Here is a 17,600-nt window from a genome sequence, read left to right as displayed (position 1 = left end):
AAACCCACGCAGGCACGGGGAGAACATGTACACGGGCGGGGCCAGGATTTGAACCCCAGTCCTCAGAACTGTGATGCTGACGCTCTACAGCAGTGCCACCCACTATAAAGCATACGTTGTTACATTTTTTTACTAACTCAAAATTTTTCGTGCCAAAATGTTGCAATACTGTAGTCCATGCTTTTTTTTTTTTTTTTTTTGCTGGACAGCAATTAATTTTGAACAAAACATTAGCTCATACAATGCCAGATGGGAATATTATTTAAATCCGGTCATTATTTGTGGAAAATGATCAAATCTATGGCACCACAGTAGACCTAATAGTTCTCCCGTCATGCTTAACATTTCTGTGGCTGTGGGTTTTAATAGTGACACGGGCCTTCCTGTATCTACATTATTTATGTTCTCCCCCGATTGTGTGGTCTTTTTTCTGGGTCTCACATCCCCCCCAAAAATGCATGTCAGGATAATTGACCTTTACTAATTGTGCATCGGTTGTTTTTCTCCATGTGATTGACTGGCGACACCAGCCACACTTGCCGAAAGTCAACTAGGATCGGCTCCATCTAACCACTGACCTGCGACACAACAGTAATTCCTAACCACTGTGCAGGAGCACATTAGTGTCACAAGAGAGAACATCTGCTGCGCTGTGAAAAACAATTCCAATTCCACATAACCCATCAAAATTGATAATGGGCAAATAATGTAACTTTGTTCATATAACTATCCCAAGAACATAGAATGATAAGTACCCGATAGTACGATTAAAAGCTCTTCTACTAGATGGCAAAACGTAAAGTAAACCACGTGTGTATCCACTACATGTATTTCCATTCAAATCGTACTTTGTGTCAGCTAACCAGGACCAAGCTTAAGGGCATTTGCGAGTAAATTTAGATTATTTTAGTGAAAAATACTTCTTGTGACTTTGTTTGGTTGGATGCAATGAGATACGTTATGTTAAAGTAAAAAAAAAAAAGTGGTGCTTTGGCTCAGTAGACATCAGGAAACAGAAGAGTAGAAACTGGATAGATAACATCTATAAAATTATTTTAATGTTTTAAAAATGCATGTGGGAAAAGTAATAGCCTCCACGTCAATGATTGCCTGGCCATCTTAGCAGTTCGTCAACTAAACCGCTATAAGAGGAAATTCAGCACACATCTGGACACTTTCAAACGTCGCCATTTAAAAAAATACACACCTCTTTATCATCATACCTGACCTATCGCGCTTCTCCGTCAACATCAAACATGACACGCATTCTAACTCACACACTTCAGGTACTCCATTTTCCTATCACACCCTCTCAGAAAATGTTCGTCACAGCAAATGGAAGTGTGCGGATTCCCCAAACATGTCTGTGAAGACATCATCCATGACAGCAATCGAACAAGACCAAAAACCCAAAATAAAGACAAGAGACCCAGAACAAAACTATTTACAACTGCAAACAGGCACACATTTGCCTCAGCTCCAAACCGAAAGAACCTTTGCATGTGGGCTCTAATGAGTCTTGCAGGCTCTATTTAGTTCCCTTTAAGAGCTGAGCTAATTAGCCCATCCTTCCGTCACATTCCTAAAGCCAACTTCTACAGATTGGACTCAAAACATGGCGAGATGAACATTCTTCAAGCTCATCAGTTGATACTTTCACCGAAGAATCCCCAATGGATGGCTTGCTCCTCTCACTACATCGCTCGTTACACTATGACATGTCATTTGGACGCCTCATGTGCTGCGAGGGCCTTCTCCCGTGTTAATGATCGACACTGAGCGATCCTAGCTGCCTGCTTCCCCTTTGATCCTTGACACAACAGAGGAAGAACAAAAACAAAATGGGACATGGGAGGATGAGTGGGCATCGTGTCTGGTGGGCCACAGGGCAGAGGAAGTGCCAGACGGACGGAAGGGGATGAGTGCGGCCTGTGCTCACTCCTCCACGCACATTGGAGCACACACTTGCTAGTCTGTATATTCAGCCACGATGGACAGCAGCACTGTGATGTCGTCAGGCTTTCCTCCTGTACAAAAGATGGCAGAAATGTGAGGTGAGCAGCCATGTCAAGTTTCATGGGCTCGTGAGGGCGCTGCGGTCATGTGACAGTAATATTGGCCAACTGGAGACAAGAGACCACGCTCACGTGCTTTGGCCTTATCAAAGGGGAAAATACATACATACGTACATATTAACTTAAACTTAAAATTAACTTATACTCTAATTTAGGTTAAAATGAACTACCGTACTTTCTCGAGTATAATGCACATCCCCAAAGTTGACCTAAAAAAATGAGGGAAAGCCCTTCTACCAATGTACAATGCGCACCACCAATTTGCTGCTAGCCATATGCTCAAAATATTAGGAATTATCTGTATTTCTATTTTGCTGGTTTGTAGTTTTATTGTTTGCACTTGTATCGTTTCTCAAAAAATCGTCTGCACAACAATCATTAATAATAAAAAACAAATATGCTACGCTAACCATCGTAAAATGTCAAGCTCTGCTGAGGAGGTAAGTGAGCTCAGGTTGGGGGCGCACATTACCGTAATATATATAAATGTGTAACATAAGACATCAAATATCATATTGAAGTGTATATGTATACCTTTTTTTAACCACTCTATGTACTTGTATACGACTATACAAAGTGATTGTATTTTTTAATTTTTCATCGATACCTAAATATAATGCGCTCTATTAACTTTTTGAAAATATTTTGGGGAAAAAAACTGCGATTTATTTTCCAGAAATTAAAGCAACATCATTTTCAGTCTTACAGAAATTTCTGCCTAAAATTTGTGTTTGAGGGACACGCTTACCTCTTACATTCAGGCCGTTGTCACATGCAAACTGTGCAAACGGTGACATATAGTTGGGATCATACGCAAGGTCGTGCGCTTGCTTTGCTATACTCTGTGCAGTCTGAAGGATGCTGTCATAGTTTGTGGTCTGTAAAGGATGATCAACAATTAAACAGGTGAAAATCAAACTATGTACTTAATGTTTGCTGATTTAAGAAGTCACACCTTGAGTTTTTTGAGCTCATGGAGTATCATGTAGTCTGGCATGTTGTCAAAGAGACCATCCGTGGCAGTGAGGATGATGTCACCAAGCTGCACGTCAAAGGAGGAGCTGTCAGCAGCTTCTGGACTGAAAGGGGGGGTAGAATGAAGCATGGGGAGTTCAGAGAAAAGTGAAACTGGAGCTTTTCCACATCGTAATTAAGAAGAGTCACTTCGACACATAGTTCTTGAACTGAAACTGTTGGCGTGGTAGCAATCTGGCCTCGCCGCAGTCTTACTGGCATCACAGCCACAGATTTATTTTCAGAAGCCTTTAAAGAGCTTCTTCGTGAGGAGGCTATTTTTAAACCGATGCACCAGTGAAAAAGGATGTTTCGAGAGTAAAATAGTTCATTCTCATCAGTAACACGTTTGAAAGTGAAGGTTGTAGACTTGTGAATTTCTATATTGTCACTCGTGAGACACGGCTCTGAAACACATCCATTTGACTGACAAAGTTGTAAAACCAGAGTTAAAAGAACAACTCACTGAATTCTAGACATAAATCGGCGGAGTCAAAATTATTTCAATGTAACATATGGCTGGAAAAAAGCTCCTGAGGGCATTACAAAAAACACATTGAGCTGAAAATGTACGACTGGAAAATGCAAAGTGGATGGAGTCAAGGCACGCAACTCTTTTGCGTTTGTGGTAAGGAGGCATGGGAACGTCCGGTCGCACGTTAACAATATGAGAAATGTTCCAACATTTGAACCCAAGTTGATGCTGACCTTAGTGGCACACCACACCATTCAATGTGGAGGAGCTAGATAATTCTTTAAAAAGGAAACGCATTTGATGAAATTTTGACTTTGAAAAGTATCAACACCAATCTATCGCACCTGTTACATAACCCCACGTTATTACAAATTGAAAAAATGAGATTATTTTTCTCAGAGGGCGTCCCACTATCTTGATACAAACGGGCAGCGGAAACTGGTACGCCTCCTAACTTTTCCACCCAAAATGCAAAATGTGTTGCCGTACATTTGGTCCATTAGGTGGCTCGGGTGGTTCCGAGTTCAGACAATGCGCTCTTTATACGATTAGTTTGGTCGTTTGTCACTATGATTTTGGCTGAAAATGCTTTGGATGACATATTAGGTGACTTTTGTAGGAACAGAGGAACCTTTTTAAGAATACGCCTGTAGATTAAGTTCAAGCTTTTTTTTTTTTTTTTTTTTCCCCTGTAAATTCACCATTGTTATGGGTCCCAGGAGAACGAAAAGTACATGTGATTGTGCTATTAGGAAGCAGTGGAAAGTGTTGCGGTTTCAGTGGCCCCGAATATCTGTGTGAAGGAAACTCCATTGTGGGGCTGGACTGGATAAATCTATTGCATTAATTTTAAGGAGGAAAATATGCTTCATTTGGTTCAAAAACAAAGAATTTAAGATCATAAAGAGAGGATCCACTACATCCTCAGTTTTAAAACAGGTACGTGAATAGTAAATGAGTTGATGGGAAATTAGCTGTTACTGTTTTGGTTATGCACGCAATGTTTTTTTCCAACTGATTTTGATCACGCTTCCATTGAGTTGTAGGACTCCATATTTCATGTGAAAAAAAAATAATAATAATAAAAAAAAGATAAAATCCGTTGAATGCAAATTTTGACAACACCCAAAAGGACATACCAAGAGCTATTTTGTATTGCACATCACGCAACATATACAGTAAATCGTAATTTCTGGACTATAAGCCACGACTGTTTTAACACGCAATCAACGCTGCAGTTTATGCACTGATGCAGCTAATTTATGAATTTTTTCCTAATAGCCGCAAGGGGGGACTCGAGCAGAAAAGGTATGAGTGAGACCGGTGGAATATATGTGTCGAGGAAGTGACTTTTGCCGGTATGTTTTTTTTTTTTTTTAATCGGCCTTGTTAGCGCCGTGCTAGCGGTTGCTGCTGTGTTACTCCCGCCTCTCAGTGATTTAGGTATGTTTTTTTTTAACCGCCCCTGTTAGTGCTGTGCTACCGTGTTGCTACTGTGTAGCTGCCGCGGCTGTTTTTTTTTTTTTTTAAACCCACCCTGTTCGTGCTACCGTGTTGTTGCTATGTTAAGCTAAGCTATTAAAACTTTGAACGCTTTCTGTTTACCGTCTTTCTTTGCAAATATCTCATGTTTCAATGTGGGTTTCAATGTGGGCACTTGTGGCTTTTAAACAGGTGTGTCTTATGTATGTACCAAATGGTATTTCCTTGACAAATGTACTGGGTGAGGCTTATAACCAGGTGCGCTCTGTAGGCAGGAAATTACAATAATCAGGAAGGTACAACAAACATGGTTTGAGGTTACAAAGGGTAAGCGTTTGCACGACAGGATACAAATGTGTATTCACAAGGCACAAGAAGGCCCCCCTCAATTATTGCTGTACTTGTGGTTTTTCATTTGACAGGTTTATATTTATGCCACAGCAGCATTTTTATACAAATAATCTAATTAGACATTACTACTGATAGACTACAGCACGTTCCAACAAATTTTTATTGCTGAAAAAATAAAAATTGTAATCAGAAGATCCCCTGTAGTAAATATCTTAAAAATGAATCTGTCTGTAGTTATTCATGCTCTGTGTGAGTCACGGACACCAACCTATCACTGAGCACTACCCCTTCGGCGCCCGGGGGAGCGATGGACAGCTGGAAGGGCGTGTTGAAGTAGTGCTGCTGCTCGTCCGAACGGTGCACCACCTCACCTCCGCGCACCACAAGGAAGCCCGAGTCACCGAGGTTACACGTGTGGAGTTGGTGACTCCGTCGGTCCAATACTACAATGCAGGCGGTGCTGCTCCCTTTAAAAAAATGGAATGTGGTGTTACAATATAAACTTCCCTAGGACTTTGAAGTATTCAGTCATTATTTTCTGCTGCTAAAAGTATATATCATAATGTGATGTGACAAAACTCTAACGTACAATAAAACCTTCGTTCATAACATTATTTTGGAAAAAAATACTCAGTATGCTCTGCAATTCAAAGCCACCATATACCATATGAGGAACTTTGGTTGGTATCTCGCGATGGTTTAACAAGATGTACGGTAATTTCCGGTCAATAAGCCGCGACTTTTTTCACATGCTTTCAACCCTGGGGTTTATGCAATGATGCGGCTAATTTGTGCATTTTTTTAATAACGGCTGCAAGGGGGCACTCGAGCAGAAAAGGAAAGAGTGAGATCGGTGGAATGTATGTGCTGAGGAAGTGACTTTTACCGGTCTGGCCCTGTTAGCGCTGCACTAGCCTGTTATTGCCATGTCTCAGTGATTTTTACTGGTATGTTTTTTTTTAACCGGCCCTGTTAGCGCGACGCTAGCGTTAGCATTTAACTCTTTGTGTACCGTCTTTCTTTGTAAATATCTCGTGTTTCAATGTGGGTTTCAATGTGGGAACTTGCGGCTTTTACACAGCTGTAGCGTATGTGTGTACCAAATGGTATTTCCTTTACAAATGTACTGGGTGAGGCTTATAACCAGGTGCGTGCTGTAGGAAGGTAATTATGGTTTATATTCATTGTGTGTGTGTGTGCATAAGGGATCATGACTTTGTGCGGCTCACCAAGAAGGGGAACTTTGTTCTGGAGGAGCTCATAGTAGCCAGACGTCAGGATGCCCACCGGGTTGCTGGGAATGAAGCGGCCTTCCTTCACCAGCCGCTCACATGTTCTCATCAACGTGGCAGAGAACTGAGACGGGTCGACGCCATAGTCCCTCCAGCCACCGACGCCATCTGCTACCCCTGTTAAAACAACCAGGAAGTTAGTTTCCATTTCAGATAACCTGATACAGAGTATTATCAACACACCAAAATATTACTTGACTAATTGAGGGACATAAATGGGTTGGAGGCAGCCACCTCCACCTAATTTCATTTCCTCCATAGGCGCTGACATCAGGAAAACTGTTATAATGTGACCAGTATTGCACGAGTCAGGTCTTTTTTTTTTTTAACTGCAATTGCGATACTACAAGATGCACATGGGGGTACTGTACTTGAAACACTTGAGTAATTTCTAAAACTTTACATGAAGATGAGATCTGTAAATTATTCTGATGAGAAGACGTGAAATCCAAAATAGTAATCAGAATAAGCTTTAAAGTAATGTTAGGAACAGTTACTGTGTTTTCACCTTGTATTTTGGAATACATGGGTTGTGACTTTCAACAAGTTGTTCCACATAAGTCACTCTTGCATGATTTGTTTCAGTTTTCACACCTGATGCAACCTACCAATTTTTTAGAACCATGTTTGGTACTGGGGGGTATGGTGGCGCAACTGTAGAGCGTTGGCCTCACAATTCTGAGGACTGGGATACAAATCTCAACCCGCCTGTGTGGAGTTTGCATGTTCTCCCCGTGCCTGCGTGGGTTTTCTCCGGGCACTCCGGTTTACCACCACATCCCAAAAAACATGCCTTAATTGGACTTTCTAAATTGTCCCGAGGTGTGATTGTGACTGTTCTCTGTCTCCATGTGCCCTGCGATTGGCTGGCAACCAGTTCAGAGTGTACTCTGCCTTCTGCTCGATGACAGCTGGGATAGGCTCCAGCACTGCCGCAACCCTCATGAGGATAAGCGGCTCAGAAATTGGATGGATGTTGGGGATTAGAAGTTCATGGGTATTGGGGGTGCCGGCTGGGAATCAAATCCACAAGAAAGGCAGCAGCATGTACCAGTAGACTACCAATAGAGTTTTACCATAAGATATAAGAAAAGGAAAACTAAAAATGTGCAAAACTGCATATAAATAATCCAAAGTGAAAGAGCTTAAAGATGAGAACGTGTGAAAGACCTGCCTTCATTGGAGCCGAGAGAACATTTATTCAACTCACATAATGAAACAGCATACCTACACACCACAAAGGCAGATATGCAATCACCATGAGGGCTTGCCTGCAAAACTGACTGATGCAAACCATTCACATTTGTTTGTAATACTATCTTACTTTTATGTTTTAATCCCCCTTTAATGTCCAGGAAGACTCAAATCTAACTTGGGGAATTAACTTTGTGCATTTCAACTATCAAAGTCTTTCCACGATTTTATGCAGACGACCCCATGTTTGAAAAAATAAACACGCTATTCATGATTTCAACGTTTTTTCTTGTAATGTTTTCCCCTCATCAGCACACATTTAAAGAGCAAATCCACTGGTTTTAAAGGAGAAAGTTTGCAAGCAGCACACAAGTGATTATTGTGCGATACATTTGAAACAAAAAAACTGAATGACCACAAATGAGTACCTCGAAGGTTACAATAAATGTCATTTTATTTATAAATAATAGTTTTGTTCGTTTAAGCAAGTCTGTGGACAAAAGACTTGAAGCTAAGCGAGGCTAGCTTCGCAGTTAGCAAAATGGCTGCCTCCATGCTCGACCATTCTGACCTTGTTGTTTTATGTCAGAGGGCTTTATTTTTTTTACGTTTTAACACTAATATAATATAAATGTGCTTTCGTGAAATCCGGACTCGATTTAGTCCAACATCTCGCACCTCTTCGACGTCGGAACGTATCTAGGTGAAAGGTCGTTTGGTTTACGTCGTAAAACCTGCACCACGTGATCATGTAGTTCCAGTTCCCTTATGTTGATATATTACTGCGGATGTCTTTTTGCACGTTCAATGTGTGCTACCAAAACGAAGACATGTTGTACAGTGACAGCTAAGGGCGAATGTTAAGGTCGTGTGAGGGGGAGGCAGGGGGCTGGGTCGCGGGGGAACGACACTGTTATGTTTTCATGGTGAGGTCAGTCCACGTGCTGTGGGGTGGACCGAACACTGAAGGTCAACACTGAAGGGTACGACGGGAGCCCGCAAGCCGGTTCCGCGTCTCCGCCAACGTGAATGAGCTTACCCAAAACGTCAGCGCTCTTGTTCCTTGCGATGAAGCAGGCGTCGTCCCCGTAGCACATCCCTTTCTTGAGGATCCCCTTCCGAAAGTCCTTCCCGAAGCCATAGCTAGCGGTGACGAGGCTGTAGTCGCGCCCGTCCGTCTGCGAGAGTCCACCGAGGACAGCCCTGGCTACCAGTCTGCCATAAGACAGTACGGATAACATCCCCGCCCCAGTGAGAAGCCGAAGCAGCTCCCCGGCCTCGGTTTAAGCCCTCACGCGGTTCTCTGTTTCGACGGTCTCTTCTTGGGATTGGGACGTTTTTTGTTTTTTTTTTATCCACCCATTCACGCCACACTGCTTCGTTTGTAAGAATTACAAAAAGTAACCCCTTACGTTTGCTCAAAACTAGCAATAAACACTACGACGTTGGTTCTTTATGGCTGGTTTAATGTGCGCTGTTCCTCCACCGGGCACCCTCCTCTCCGACATCTTTCCACGATGTACCGGGAGGAGGTACCGGACCAGTATCTGGCAGTTTACCGAGCTGACGTCACGCGGGTGGACACATCAGCCAATGAAAGTGTCGCGAGCAGTTCTGCCCAGTTTTGTGCAGTGAAACCGCGCATGCGTATCCGATGCGCTTGTTTTTACAAAACTGACCGCCACACGTTAAAATATAATATCTGATTTACATGAATACCCTCCAAAGTTTTCTAGTGTTATTAAATACAGACTTGTATGATAGCAATTACGTGAAAATATAACGTAACCACGCAAAATAGTGTCGAATCGTCACGACATTTTTCCGGTCTCACACCCCCGTACCCGTTCTGAGGTGTGCCAAAACGAGCGCACCACAGCTCAAGACCCAACCCTCAGAGCGCAGTACATAACGGCGGAGAAAAGGAGAATACACGGACGACAACAAGGCGTTATCGCCAAATTTCACGTCGAATAACCGCTTTTAACCATCATCGCGCGGTGGGACTTTATTCAGGTACATTCAATAATAAAGTGAAATAGATTCGAGAGGAGAAGTCGACTAAGGTCAATTCCGTCATTCATGTCAATTTTATTCTAGTGGTTAATTGCTATTAAGCAAGTTGCTTGATGCGAATTTATCTTCGAACTAAAAAACAATCTTTCGCCCACAGTTGTAAATGAAAACGTGGGTTTATTATTATACTTTTGTGCAGCACATGGATGAGCTCTTAATAGATGACATTTGCTAAGATTCTAGCAGGTTTAAGTCGATCCCTGCTTCGAGAACGGGAATAGGATGCTTTGATCCAATTGTTGCCTATCATTCATGTTGCTCTTCGAGTTTGATTTAATTAAATTGAATTAATTTGTTTTCGTGAATAGAATCATGGTGAAGAGATGGCGCGAGGTGGTTTTTCTGTCCTTCATCATAATTCTGCTAAACATGGAATCCACATGGGGCAGAAGAGGAGGCGGAAGCAGCAGCAGCAGCAGCGGCGGCCGGAGATCTTCCACCTCTTGGAGTAACCGGGGCTCGCAATCCAAACCGTCCAGCTCAAATCCAGGAAGCGCTTCCAATCGCAACACTAATCCTTACCCCGCTGGTGGAAGTTACCCGGGAGCGGGAAACAGAAACCCGGCAAGTTATCCAGGAGGCGGAAGTTACCCCAATCAGAATCCCAGTCGAACCAATCCTGGCAGATATCCAGCCGGTGGTAGTTATCCAAACCAGAACCCTTCGGGTCGTAATCCGGCTGCCGGTGGCTACCCTGCCGCAGGTGGATACCCCAACCAGAACCCTGCTGGTGGTTACCCAGCCGGTGGCAGTTATCCAAACCAGAACCCGGCGGGCCGTAATCCAGCCGGTGGTGGATACCCGAACCAGAACCCAGCTGGCGGTTATCCAGCCGGTGGTGGTTATCCAAACCAGAACCCCGCGGGCCGTAATCCAGCCGGTGGTGGATACCCGAACCAGAACCCCGCTGGCGGTTATCCAGCCGGTGGTGGTTATCCAAACCAGAACCCGGCGGGTCGTAATCCAGCTGGTGGTGGATACCCGAACCAGAACCCTGCAGGCGGTTACCCAGCCGGTGGCGGTTATCCAAACCAGAACCCCGCAGGCCGTAATCCAGCCGGTGGTGGATACCCGAACCAGAACCCCGCTGGCGGTTATCCAGCCGGTGGTGGTTATCCAAACCAGAACCCGGCGGGTCGTAATCCACCTGGTGGTGGATACCCGAACCAGAACCCTGGAAGGGGCAATTATCCAGCCGGAGGTGGTTATCCCAACCAGAATCCAGGCAGAGGTGGTACCAACCAAGGATACCCTAACCAGTACCCGGCTGGTGGAGGGGGCTACCCAAACAGGGGTGGCTACCCAGCCGGGGGAAGCTACCCAGCTGGAGGGGGCTATCCAAATAGAGGTGGCTACCCAGTTGCGGGTGGCTACCCGGCTGGAGGAGGCTATCCAAATAGGGGTGGCTACCCAAACCAATATCCCGCAGCAGGTGGTTATCCGGGCCGAGGCGGCTCATTCGGCTACCCCCAAGGGAACCCGAATAATAGGATTCTGAGTCCCCACATTGGTGGGGGTGCTTATGGTTACGGCGGTCACGGAATGGGAGGGTCCCCCTTCTCCCGTTCGGTGCAGACTATGGGTTACAAGCCCAAATCGACAGGGTTCGCCAAGAAGGCCATTCTGGCGGCGGGCGTGGGCGCTGTGGCGGGGATGGCGGTGGGATACGGACTGGGGCGCTTCCCCCGCCCCCACTTTTCATTCCATAACCCCGAGCAAGAGTACTACTACAACAACTACATGTACCGCCGCTACGGCTCGCGCTCCACCGACGAGAAGGACTTTGGCCGCGATTACGTCTATAAGGTGCCACCGAGAGCCGAGAGCTACGACGCCTTCATGGCCCGATGTATGAACAGAACGGATCTGCTGAAGGAACAGAAGACCAACTCGTCCGAGGGCATCCAAGAGGACGATAATGACACGGTGAGCATCGAGGAGATCGGCTACCCGGCCCTGTTGGAGCAGATGAAGACGCGCCGCTGCGTGGAGAATTACATGGTCTACTCCGAGCGCTTCCTGGAGAAACGCAAACCTGAACAGCAGGTCCAGTTTGGTCGCAGTGGACCGCCAAACTTTGGTGAGGCGCAACTTTTCTTGTCGCTCTCCATGTTGCTGTCCAGCGTGCTCCTGCTCCAGTAGGAACAACGAGGCCCTCTATTATACGCGCATGTGTCCATACAGTAACGCTGATCCAATGTATCCTATTATCGTTAGCGACCTTGAATTTTGCACCTCCTGGCTGATATTTAATTAATCACCATATACACGACTCACAAAAATGAATAGTCGTCTTTCGGGTGACAGGGATGAACTTAACATGCACTAACATTTGCAGGTAAACTTCATTTACCTAAAATAAATCAATAAAATGCACCTGTAGCGGGCTTAATGCATTTTAGGTTTATTCTGAAATGTCACCCAAAAGCCTAGTATGCAAAATTATTTTTTTGAGTAGTGTATATAGTCTACACTATATAGCCAGTATATAGCTGCCTAAAACTAACACCAGAGTGATGGAGTCGTGTCTATCTTCGTGATAAAATGAATAAAACCTTTCGAAGGGTTGTTGTAGTCTAACAAGCACTCATTGTGATTTGCACTCCACATTGTTGAGCACTGAATACCCGAGTACAGTACGTATATGTATTTGTTTTAATTTGAGCTTCCTGCGTCTGTCATTTGACTTGCATTGGTTATTAATTACACTTTTATTCACTTTCTGTTCATCTCAAGTACTTTAACACGTTTTGGCTAACGCATACTATTAATAGAGTGACAGAGACCATTGTCATATCTTTTAAAGATATTTTTCATCTCAGTTCTGCACTTTTAACATTTGAATGGTTTTTTAGTTTCCACTTCTGATTTCTTGTCCAGTCACTTGTGAAACGAACCTTAAAAGTAAATAATTTTCCCTTTGTTTATTTTAAATAATGTATTTTAAATTGCCATTAACCCATTCGTGGGCAGCATCCCATTTTGGGGACATCATGATTTTCACGCATTATATCCTTCAGTATATCAAAATATTTAGGTGTTTTAATCTGATTCTGATTCTGGTTTTCAGGACGATCTACTAAGAAAACCCAAGTACCCTCTTGCGTAAAGCTTCCTATTTTTTGGGACGAGTGTTATTTCCTTGATTGTGGCCTGTTAGAAGACTTTTATCTCAATAAGGCAAACCATTGCCACCCTGCCCATGAATGGGTTAATTCACAAACTATTCGTTTTTCAAATTTAAAGTTAGATTTGGTATTTTACCGCAAGATTGTATTTCACTTATGGAATAAAGTGTATTTCTCCATGAACATTGTGACTTGCTGAAACGACTACATAAACTCAAAATTTGCGTCGTTTTTTTTTTTCTCCAGCAATTGATACTACCGGTAACGATGTACTATATAGTTTGTTCTGAATGTGTACGTGATCAATAAAATTGTCAAAAATCCCCACCTCTCACCTGACGTCCTGATTTTGTCCTAAGTCAAATGAAAGAAGAATGACAAGAGGTTAAAGTCAAATGAAAGAAGAATGTCAAAAGGTTCAAGTTCAAAAGACCCAGACCAACTATGTAGATTGTGAGTAAATCGTAATTATTTCAGTATATATATATATATATATATATATATATATATATATATATATATGGAATTTCTAACGTTTGGATGGTGTTGTGTCATTGGATCTTTCTACAGTAAAATATGTGACTTTGCTCAAGTAAAGTTTGGACAAAACTGAGTAAATCTCACATATGGTCCGTATATGCCCACTATGCTACTTGCTATATGGAGAATTTATGTCACTGAATTAAGTCTTACAACGTGAGGCAAAGGGAATATCATTTGCCAACATTTATTCTAGTTTCATTTTCACAAGTGGTCACGCAGGTCAAAGCGTGCGCACGCAGAGCCCGGTGAGGAAGGTGAGCGTGTGTCCTAGCGTGAGGAAGAGGTTGCTCATGTGAGCAGGCGCCCCGCCCTTCAGAAAAGCCCTCCACCTCGACTGGTTGGAAAACGTTTGGCCTTGGCCGTAGTAGCGCTCGGCGGAGGCCGCGTTGTGGCCAGCGTGACCCCTGGAGCCCCCGAGCTTGGGTCTCCCTAGGATCCCCGGGCCCGTGCCCCCCAGCATCCTGGCCGCCGCCACCCCCGCCCACTTCAGGTCCTGCTTGGGGAGGCCGTGACCCTTGGAGGTGGGGGTCTTGTTGCTCTTGCCACCTTTCTGTGCACCGCTGCCACGCTTACTGTGCGTGTAATGCGCACCTGGACACAGCGCGACAATGAGCAACAACAAAAGCCAAAGTGACGCAAGCTTCTGCTGGCCTCTCATCACTTTCTGCAGGTCCTGCAAACACGCACAGATCAAGACGTTGATGGTTTTCATCTAGATACTGACTGCCCTGCCTTTGTTATCAGTGACGATTAGTGCTCGTCTGTCAATGAGGAAAAAGTGAAATTAGGATTTTCAATACAAAGTAAACAAAGGATTAAAGTTTGTGTAACAAATAGGACTAAAACAGTTGCAACACTTATGACTACATAGGCCACATGTATATTTCTCGGTCCATAACACCTGAAAAACTCCATCAAGGAAACCCAACAATCAATAGAACACATTATCCTTTCAACAATGTAATGATGATATTATTCTGTCTCTTATTTAGAATTAAAATGAAACAAAAAGGGATTATGCTTACGTGGGGAGTTATCAAAACTGTAGTGGTATGGAAAAAATGAAAAATAAAAATAAAAAAGCCTCCAAATGTGTTCTGCAGGCTCATATGTCAAATATTTTATATTATTATGATTCATTAAATAAAAAGTCTGAAAATTAAACAAAAAAATTAAGAAAAACTAGTAAACTACACATTAAGAGTAAAAAACAAAAATATGTAAGTGTGAAAAAATGGCTTCCTTATGATAGCATGAGAAGTATTTATATAGTTTAAAAAAGGCAGGAAGGGCATCCGGCGTAAAAAAAAATTGTGCCAAACATATATATGCGTTCATCTGAGATGATACGCTGTGGTGACCCCGAAAGGGACAAGCCGAAAGAAATGCAACTGGGAAAAAATAAGAAATGACTTCTTAGGGCTTATGTAGCAAGTATTTAGCAGAAGTACTTGGTAAAATCCAAAGTAAACGTAAAGATGCATAAATTAAACAAGAAAAAATAAAAAAGAATATTGCTTCTCGAAACTAAAATGTTAAATGTGTAATTGTAGGTTGGTAAAATAAAAGAAATGAGTAAAAAGCAACGAGTGAAGAAAAGAATGAATAATAATAATAATAATAATAGTAACTAATATTTTAGCCTGTGGTAGGAAAAGTATTTCCTTGTCTTAGCGTCATTAAAAAAGAAAAATATGAAATGGCTTCTTTAGATTTATGTAGGAATTATTTAGCCAAAGATGAATAAATAAACTAAAAAATAAACAGAATTACAGTATAGTTATTTTGCCAATAACGTGTCAAAAGTCCAATTTTTTTCCCTCCCAAAAATAAGAGACAGAAAAGAACAATCGCATGTTTACCTTTCTGTGGGGTCCCACTCTGAGGCTGCGATGCTGATGGGGCGATTCATTGGCTCCAGAAGCTTGTGTTTTCATAATTAATTCTATACCCTCATGAGCTAAGCCTCTCCCCTCAACGGCAAAGCGCGCGTCCTGATTGGTCAAAGGTGAATAATACAGTACAGGTTGAATGATTTTTGCTGACCTCCCGCACGGTCGCGCACTATTATTCAGCAATATGCAGACAGAGGATGGTGCGACGCCAGGATTTGTTTGTGGTCAACAATATGCCACACTACTGGCAGGTGGCATATTTTTTAGCTGTCAGGTTAAGCGGGGGCATCGCATTTGGACTTCACAAGATACCAACCATTTTAATGGGATTGAGACTCTAATATGTAGTCTATATTTCTTCTTTGTATCAGTTTTCTTTATGATTTCTTCTCCTTAGGGTGACGGGTAAACTGGAGCCAATCCCAGCTGACTTTGGAAGAGAGGTCGGGTGCACCCTGAACTGGTTGCCAGTTGATCACGGACAAAAAATTTAAGCCTGCTACACACCGAGCGATGCGGCCCGACGCGGCTGAAGCGAGTCATTGCCTAAAAATTAGTCGGGGACGCACAGCCGCGCACTGAGTGATTGAGCACCCAACAAAAGCAGGACAAAAAGTGATGTGTTTTTTAAACCGGGGTGTATTCACTTCCTTTATCCACTGTATAACCCACTGAAAAATTACAAGCTGGTTGTTTGTCACGCAGTCTCTTTGTGATCGCATTGCGAGACGGCTTGAGTGCCTTCAGGGCCTGTGATTCATCCGACAGAACACAGCGGACAGTAATGGCTTAAAGAAGCAGAGCTGTGGTTGGACAGCATGTTTTGCGCAAGAAAGTAAAAGCGTCTCGAGGATGTAGAACAACAGACGTAATTGTTAGCAGACATTCTGTCCTGTGACATCACAAAGCTATGCCTTTTATTTCCTTTTCCTTGCAGTGTTGCCTCATGTCGTATTTCCCTTTGAGGGAAATTAGCGACACGCACGCACATTATTTAACCATGTAAAGCTCCTTTGTCCCAACATAGAATGTCTGAAAGTTGGGTATTTTTGTACTTCTGTATACTGTACTTCTTACCAGAGCGCTTTTTACCCAATCAATGAATACAGTGGAATATTTTCAGTTGAGATTTTACACATTTTTCTTAATGTAATTTGGTCAGATACCGCTAAGAATCAAGAATTACAGAATTACTCTTTACACATCCCATTTCCTGTCTTGCTGAAATAAGGCTATTTGAGGTGGTGGCCTTATTTCATGCAAGTGAGCCAGCACTCATCTCACCTGTTATATTGCATTATCCATTATATCGTCACCCTGACAACAAGGGGTAGAAGAAACAATAAAAAGTATGTTTTTAATTCAAGTCTCCTCTAATGTCTGTCCATACATCCATTTATCTACACTGCTTATCTTCACCAAGGTTGCCATTTGCACACACAATCAAACCTACGGACAATTTAGAGTCTTCAATTACTGCATGTTTTTGGGATGTGGGAGGAAACTGGAGTGCCTGGAGGAAACCCACACAGGCAAGAGGAGAACATGCAAAATCCGCACGGGGGATGACGGATTTGAAACCGGTTCCGCAGGACTGCTCTAATGTTATTGTAAAAATCAACATTCTATCGTGTGGAGCGCACTACAAGTGGAGAATCTCAGGTTAGTGCACAAAAATTTTATTTTTGCAGGTTAACACTGACGAGACAAATTTCACGTAGACGCGGGACGAAGATGGCACCAAATGGCACTGAAGCAGAAAATAAAGCTTGGCAGTCCTACTGGCTAAAAGTTATAGTCTAAAATTAATTACTCAAGGGTGTCCTTGGTTTGCGACAGGGTTCTATTCCTAAAGCAGCAAGGTAACCCGAATTAAGCAAATCAGTAAGCCAGAACACTAACTTATGATATTACATCAGTGAACTCATGACTACAGTAAATATTTGTCAACTCTGTATTACATCAAAATAAGCAAATGAAAAATAAATGTGGCAGGTGTAATGAGGTTTTGCCTTCTAGTCCTGCTTGACAACATGTTCTCACGCTGCCGTTCAAACTGCTTCATTCTCCACAAT

General features: G+C 43.0%; 3 protein-coding genes across 3 annotated transcripts; 1 reads left to right on the top strand and 2 right to left on the bottom strand.

The window, feature by feature from the left end:
• Positions 1–216: 216 nt before the first annotated feature.
• On the bottom strand, positions 217–9,460 carry LOC133490453 (protein phosphatase PTC7 homolog). Its single transcript, XM_061800536.1, has 6 exons — positions 8,923–9,460; positions 6,627–6,806; positions 5,666–5,864; positions 3,031–3,154; positions 2,824–2,953; positions 217–2,027 (listed from the first exon to the last, which is right to left on the bottom strand). The coding sequence occupies exons 1-6, from the start codon at positions 9,122–9,124 to the stop codon at positions 1,969–1,971; spliced, it is 894 nt and encodes a 297-aa protein (XP_061656520.1). The 5' UTR covers positions 9,125–9,460; the 3' UTR covers positions 217–1,968.
• Positions 9,461–9,741: 281 nt separating this feature from the next.
• Positions 9,742–13,410, top strand: prnpb (prion protein b). The gene is made up of 2 exons (XM_061800532.1): positions 9,742–9,899; positions 10,268–13,410. Exon 2 carries the CDS (start codon positions 10,272–10,274, stop codon positions 12,099–12,101), a length of 1,830 nt encoding a protein of 609 aa, XP_061656516.1. The 5' UTR covers positions 9,742–9,899; positions 10,268–10,271; the 3' UTR covers positions 12,102–13,410.
• A 440-nt stretch (positions 13,411–13,850) lies between these two features.
• Positions 13,851–16,799, bottom strand: sprn2 (shadow of prion protein 2). Its single transcript, XM_061802033.1, has 2 exons — positions 15,493–16,799; positions 13,851–14,303 (listed from the first exon to the last, which is right to left on the bottom strand). The coding sequence occupies exons 1-2, from the start codon at positions 15,565–15,567 to the stop codon at positions 13,851–13,853; spliced, it is 528 nt and encodes a 175-aa protein (XP_061658017.1). The 5' UTR covers positions 15,568–16,799.
• Between the last annotated feature and the right edge of the window lie 801 nt (positions 16,800–17,600).

The sequence above is a fragment of the Syngnathoides biaculeatus genome, chromosome 17, assembly GCF_019802595.1.
Source record: "Syngnathoides biaculeatus isolate LvHL_M chromosome 17, ASM1980259v1, whole genome shotgun sequence".
In the NCBI taxonomy this organism is placed as follows: domain Eukaryota; kingdom Metazoa; phylum Chordata; class Actinopteri; order Syngnathiformes; family Syngnathidae; genus Syngnathoides; species Syngnathoides biaculeatus.
This window is presented reverse-complemented; position numbering and strand designations above follow the sequence as displayed.